Source organism: Parus major, chromosome 12 (genome assembly GCF_001522545.3).
Source record: "Parus major isolate Abel chromosome 12, Parus_major1.1, whole genome shotgun sequence".
Lineage (NCBI taxonomy): Eukaryota > Metazoa > Chordata > Aves > Passeriformes > Paridae > Parus > Parus major.
In genome coordinates, this window is record NC_031781.1 from 4,172,480 (window position 1) to 4,180,019 (window position 7,540).

Here is a 7,540-nt window from a genome sequence, read left to right on the forward strand (position 1 = left end):
GGTTCTGCACACACAGCAGGGCCAAGCACAGCAGCCACAGGACCTCTCCAGGTCCCAGAACAGCTCATCCCACTCTAACATGTCCCTTGTTAGTGGCACCTTTAAACAGAGGCACAAGCATGGAGGGGATTCCCCCCATCTCTCGTCACACCAGGCCCACAGGTAGTGTCCAGCTCCATTTTGTACAGCAGTAGCAGATGTCAGGGCAAGACTATTTCACAAAAATATTGATCCTGCTCTAACAGATCCAGCAGAACTACACTGCTGTTTCTTCGGTTTATCAAAATTCAGGTCACCAATCACTTGGATCTTGAGCATTTGGAGAGAGAAACAAAGCACAAAGATGCACCAAAGTTCAAACCACAGTTTTCAGTAACCTTTTTTTTCCAGTAATTCATATATTTTTGGATTATTTGTTCCACTCTGGCTGACACTTTATCACCTGAGCCTACACTCTCTGTCCGTGTAACACAGCCACATATACACAAAACAGTGCCTAGGTGAAGCGGGCAGCTTTCTGCAGACAAGTCCACAGACATTTTTCTCCAGAAAGGAAGAAAAGGGTGAAACAGAAACACCTCCTCCTATCCCCCCACATCCCAGCAGTGTCTGAGATATTCTCCTATGAAAGGCTCTCTGCTCCCTTCACCACTTGTTTGGGCAGCCCACCCAGCAGCCACCACAGCAAGGCAAAGGACCACGTGCACTGACACCCGAGCAGTCATGTATTGCTTGCAATTGCCCTCTATTTAACACTTCTGGGTTTCTCTGACATGGACTCAAGGCTTCCTTTATCATGTTCAGAAGACTAAAAGTGCAGGTACCCATAAATATTGTGTTAAAAAACCTTTTGAGAGGGAAAGCAGGGCCCTGCTGCTCAAAAACACAGCCACAAGAGGTTTCCAGAACAGTGAGGCACCTGACAAAGCACTCTGTGCTACACTCTGGCACCTTGGGTATCTCAGGGACTTATATTCAACAGAAAGAAAATAAAATAATTCACCACTCCATCAACTGCCTACTGCCAACACTAAAAGCATTTAGTGTTTAAGCTTCCTTGCACTGAAATAAAAATAAAGGTTTGTCTAGATGTTTCAGAGAACACCAGCTTACCTCTGAAAGCACAAAGGCCTGCTTTTAATCACCAAGAGTTAGCTGGCACCACTTGTCATAAGCTTTTCTTAAGGCTTAATATCCAGAAAGACTCAAGAAAAGAAAAAGTAGTTAAAAGCTGAAGAGGGACAGAGGGAAGTCTTATACTTGGAGTAAGTAATCACCTCACAACTGCACTGGAAAGCACTCAGTCTGCTCAAAGCCTTGGTTCCCTGCCTCCCAGGTACATTCCCTAAGTTTGGTCTAAGGACTTGTTTGAACAAACACTAAAACATGTCTAAGAGGAAGGAATTATAGCTAAAAAAATCTTTAGAGATGCTTTCAAGATCTCAGAAGACCTCACAAAGTTCATTTTAACACTGAAAAACTTGAACAGAGGTTTGATTTTAACATCAGGCACTTGAGTGAGATATTTCATACTTGCCTTGAGGTTCGGTGAGCAGACAGATTTTGAACAAAGTGACAAATGTTGTGAGGTTAAGGTTGATTCATAACTTAAAAACAATCAGTGGAAAGACTACTCTCAATCACAACTGGTTTTGGACCAAGATCCCACAGTATGCTTCCTCTGGCCTCTTCCCCAGTGCATAGCACAGCTGAGAGAACACAATGAACTTAATAACCACACAAATTAAAAAAAAAAATTCTCTGGAAAAGGAGGAAAAAGTTGCATCAGGCTCTTCAAGAGCTAAATAATTTTCCACAGACTTCCTGTTCTTTGGTGTTTTCACACCCACATCTGAGAAGTGCTCCCATTTCTCAAGAGAACAAATCTATGGAATACATACTGCCACCAATAACACCAGTTGTTGGACCCATCAGGCACTCACAGCTCTTCTGTATGAGAACCATTTCCAAATAACTGTTTAATGTGTTAATCAGAAAAGCTTGTCTATCTACATGTCACTGTGCATATGAACACAGAAAGCTTCCTCATTCCCAATTATCCCTCTCCTGTGGGTTTTGAAATGCCAGCAAATGCACAGTAGAGAATTGTATCATTACAAGTTCTGGTAATAGTTCGTACATGTTTCCCTGATGGCTGCATTGGAGTCTGACTTGTTAAGGGCAGAATTGCTACAAAAATAGCTTTGCAAGGGTGGTGAGACCCAAGTCCAGCTGAGCCATGCCACTGACTGTGCCCTAAGGAAGCTGCTTTCAGAGGATTAATAAAAAGTCACCTTTCCTCTCTTCCCACATACAACTGCAAACCACAACCTGCACCATCACCCCATCCTCACACACCAACTTCCTATTCCTTAAGGAGTCCAAAAGAGAAATTACTTTAAATTTCCTCACTAATTTCACTCTGAACAATCTCCCTTCCTGTCCTATAGGCTTGACAATGAATTTAAACCCAAAGCTCACAAATAAGAAACACCTGATAGAACCTGATTAGCCTTTTTTTTTCAGCAAGTCAGAAGCTTTTTATCTGCACTACTATGTACAGAAATTCCAGTTTCAAATTCTTCTCCACCCAGCCCTATTTCCATGAAACATGCAGGAAGAGTTGTCCAAGATTGCCAACTCATATTATAAAATATCTCCTGGTACTGGATGTACTGTTAGGTGAGGACAGAAAGCCTGAACACCAGAATATTTCCACCCTTAGAAAATAATTCTAAAAACAAAATCCTTTCTGCACTGGGGATAAGTTTAGGGAAGAACTGCTTTTGTCCCCATCCTATTGGCCAGTGGCTGAAGTTCTTCATGTCTTAACTGATTACTTAATACAGCACAACAAGTAAATGGAGAAAACTGCTCTAAAATCCATCAAATCATCCAAAGTTAAACCCCATATTGCACTGCTTACTCCAGGATCACCCCCACATGCCCATACAAGCCATGCAATGAACTGTTAAACACACACATCTCACTTCTTGCCTTAGTGAGCAATTTGCTTCTCAGCTTCATTTCTCCTGTATTTAGAAAGTTTTGGCTAATTGCTACTACAAATGCATTTGTGGATAACTTGTATTTAGATAATTGCAAAGTAGTGATATGTTACAAGTTAATTCTCATCCAGTCCTGCAAACCAGCTTTTCATATGAGCTGGTCTAACCTCAATGTCTTTGGCTTAGCCTTTTCTAGAACAGATGAGCCAAAATATATTAATCTCTTGCCACAAAACAGGACATTAAATCTCCAAGTTTATCAGCACTCACAGAATTCCAGATTTACCCTGGACTGGAGGTAAAGTTGCCCCCCACATTTAATGACACCCTAGGAAACTCTTCTCATTGTACCAATAGTCTCCCATCAGATGCATCTTGGGAGCTGCTCTTTTCCAGAGGCATTTCAAGGTGTGATTCATTTCCCATCCAGTTAAATAACATACATTTCCTTTATGATACCTGACTGACAAATTCCTTTGCTCATTCTTAAGGCTACAGGTAAAAAAAAAGGCCCTTAGGAGCAAAACACTGAACAGAAATTACTCCAATCCCTGGATCATCCCATTTTCCTGACTAACAAGCAAGCTTCCAGGTACCAGCAGCACTTCCCAAAGCAGGGGAGCACAGAAGGTTTCAAAGTGCATCCCTGCACGTAGCTTTGGGTCCAAGACAGATCCCTGAAGAATATCCTTAGTCACCTCCCTCCTGCTGCCAGACAATTACATCTCCTGGCATAGGGACACAGGAGAGAAAATGAAATATAACCTATGTGCCTAACACAACACCTGATGCAATGATTGATATTGCTTCCCATATTAACAATGGGAATAATAATTATTTCCTAATTTTGGAGAGGGACTTCTCTCTATGCCTCTGAAACTTTTCATTTTTAAACCTGTAACAAACCCCTCAGTGACCCAGTGGAACCACAGTGCCACTCACGGCCCCCTTCAGCAGCTGCTGCTTGTATGAGCAGCTAAGGCAGGATCTCATGCCAAAAGCCCTGGGGAAGGAAGGAAGACTTTTCTAAGTTCTGCAGTCCTGTTTTTCCAAGCATAAATATGAACTGGAAGTGTGCAAGCCAAGGTTCAGTGAGGGGGGAGGAAAAAAAATGAAAATCAAGTCACTGATCAAAAAGCTGCAGTACAAAACTGTAACTAGGACATTGTGATGTTCTATCCCTTCTTAGTAAGAACAAGGGAAAGTTTAGTTGTATGTATTAGTGCTTATTTTTAATTACCAATTAAATATAATTACCAATTAAGCAGAGAAAATAAAGATTAAAAAAGCATTTTTAAATCAAACAACAGATTTTAACCCTAATTTTTTGAATAAGCTAAGAACAGATGCTGTTGATGTAGGCAGGTTCTCCTTTTCCTCTGTGACTTAATACATACATACTTAATATGGTCAGCCATACAAAGTGGCTTGTTGATACAGCATCAAGTATGTTAAAAAAATACCAACAAAAACCAAAAAAACTTTCCTGAGAGCCACCTAAATGTGCCCCTTGCACAAAAATAAAACAGCAAAAACTGACAGCCTAATGAAATAATCAGCTCTTACACAGTTGCCAAATGTTGTTTACTAAAGTGTTCTATTTGACTTTTTCTTTTAATGCATTAATATTTAATACTTGCTTTTCAAGACTAAAGCAACTAATCAGATTACTTTAATAAATATTTTCTTAGAGACAGAGACTGCTTTAAAAATACTAAAACACTAGAGGGCTAGAGAGACAGTTATCTTCAATAATCAGTTCAGAATTCCTATTAATTGTGTCCATAACTGGCCAGTTCTGTGGAAGAACTGTCTGCTCTGCTTCAGCAAGTCTCAAGTTTTATAAGTAGAGTTAGGATTAGAGGCACTGAATATAAGTATTTCTAAATAGAGGGGAATTACTCACAACAGCTACCAGGTAGTTGCTATAGCAGCTGAGAAATAAAATCAAGGAAGATCTTCCAGGTTGTTAGGAGAGTGTTTAATTTATTTAGAAATATCCTGAGCAATCTTTTAATATCTTTGCTGCAGATGCATGCAGTGATTTGTGTGAGAACTGGGCAATACAACAATGTTCTATAACTGCATGTGTGGAAAACTTCTTTTAATTGCAGATATGCACAGAGAGCCAAAAGGCACCAACATTCCCATCAGGAAATATAACATTCTCCTGCAGCCAAGAGCCTGTGGCTGCACAGGAATATCTGCTGAGGGGCTCCAGCAAGCACAGGAGAAATGTCTTTGATACTCCCTGGAAGCCAGTGCAGAACACAAAGCCCTTCCACAGCCACGTGTTGAGAGGGGAACGTGGTGTCTTTCTGAAGGAACAGTTCCTGTGAACTGTCACCTCTGAACCAGCTACCCAGGGAAGGCAACAGAGCACAACTTATTTTCAAATGAGACAGCAGCATCAGAGTGAAGCACTTTAAATGGTACCTCCCCTTTCCTTGGTACACAAGAACAGGTATGTCCAGGGCCTGGATGCCCAGACACCCCCTTCTATTCCAACAGAAAGTGCTTTGTGGTATTCCAGTTGCAGAAATAACTGATTTTTCTCCCACTCAGATTACATCAACAGGGACAGAAGGTTTATTGCCTTAATCCAAAGGCAAATCTTAAAACTTTGCATGGTTTAACAGGAGCCCAGAGAAAACACACAGTGGTTTTTGGACAGAGACTGCTTTAACCAAACCCAAACTACTAAAGCCCAAAGGCATAAGCTCAGAACAGTGACTCATGCCAAGAAGACTATTTTTGCACATATTACTTGTGGAATCAGGATAATTTACACTGTTTCCCCCCCCCCTTCCCTTTTTAAAAAAAAATTTTGCCAGTGCACCTCCCAGCAACAAACCCTCAGGTCCACACTTTTTGCAGACTATTTGCTTCAAAATGCACAAAAATGACCCCTCCAGCCAGCAATGACTGATCTACTTTTGAAAAACTGATATGCCACTCCTCATTTATAGTAACTAAACTCCAGATATAAGCAGCATTTTTCACCTATTTTCCTTCTCTGGAGGATTATCAACAAATTTCAATTACAAGAAAAGTAATTAAAGCTATTCAAGAATAAAAAAAACTTGCCTAGAGATCACCAAAACTTGCACAACTCAGCCATTACCTCAGCCCTATCTACAGGTGTGCAGTCTGCAAAAGAAAAATCCCCATCCTTAGGGGTATACTCTCCAGCCCAGGGAACACTTACTGAAATCACACTTGTTTTCATTCACTGCTCTCCCTTCCACATGCCTCTTCCAGACTTGTTTACAACCTGAATTGAGATTTTCCACCTTTTCTTTTCAAATATCTGTGTAAAAACAATTAGTTTGCCTGTTCTTTGAATCAAAGTAAAACAAGGATTTTCTAACTTGAGCACATGGGCCGAACACAAACACACACAACACTGAATATCAAACCCTGTGACACGGCAGAGAAAAACCACTACAGCAGCAGAAGGAAAACAACAAGATCTAGAGGATAGGTAATTATTTTCTGAAGCATCCATTACAATTACAGCAGTCAGCTTCATCCTAGGGTAACGGAGGTGGCCTTTCACCAGCAGATGAGGTATGAACAAAAGTACAGCATCAAGTACATAAAAAAAAACCAGCAAAACAACAACTTCGTGTTCCTAAAGCATCCAGCTGCAATGTATCAGGGCTTGTTAACTTTATGTGCTCCCCTGACCAACAGACACAGCAACAGGATTAGAAGCAACGACTTCCAGGTGTTATTTTCTGCCACTTGATTATATTACCCTACACTTACAGGTTCTCATCTGATGCTGCATTTCATTGTCTATTTTTTAAACAAAAGTGATTTACCTCATCTCTCCTCACTATGAAGACAAGTGGGACATACTAAGCAAAATATTTGCTGTACAAGATGAAAAATTAACAAGTATTTTTTATTATTAAATTAACAGAAAGCATTTTAACAAAGAGGCATTAAGGCTTCTAATTGCTCACAAGTTAATTGTCAAAATCCCACTTTAACAGTTCCGGTTAACAGATCATGTAGCAAATTTGTTGATATTTCTAAAAAATATTTCTAGAAATCAATCATCACTACACACCGTGGAACTTAAAAATCAATATGCACAACTGATAACTATAAATTTAATGAGGCGTTTAGGCAACTAATCAGGGTAGCAATAGTAGCTTTTATTATTATAATACAAGTCGGCAGTTTGAAAACATTAAATCGAAATGAGCAAAAGCGAAGTAAAAGAAATTCTGTATCTTCCATTTCATTAGATGTAACATTTCTGCTCCTATCAGGGATTCACACGCTAAAAAACCAAAGCCGCTAACGGTGATGCCTCAGATTAGAGCAACCACGGTACCTGGCGACTGTAAAATCTGGTTTACCAAAACAGCGGAGAACCAGCGCGCTCGGCACGCACAGAGGCCCCGGGGCCGCCGGGCCCCGCTCCCGGCCCGGCCGCCCCCTCGTCCCCGCGGCCGGGCAGGTGCAGCACCGACGCCCCCTAAAGACACCGCGGCGCCGCCGGCCCCTTCCAACTCCAT

The 7,540-nt window shown here is 41.0% G+C and overlaps 1 protein-coding gene across 1 annotated transcript in view; it reads right to left on the reverse strand.

Moving 5' to 3' along the window:
* DOCK3 (dedicator of cytokinesis 3) overlaps nt 1-7,540 on the reverse strand; it is a 181,659-nt gene extending 174,119 nt beyond the window's left edge. Inside the window, exon 1 of the mRNA XM_033517541.1 lies at nt 7,357-7,540. Coding sequence (XP_033373432.1) covers nt 7,357-7,540 — 184 coding nt within the window. The remainder of the gene's footprint in view (nt 1-7,356) is intronic.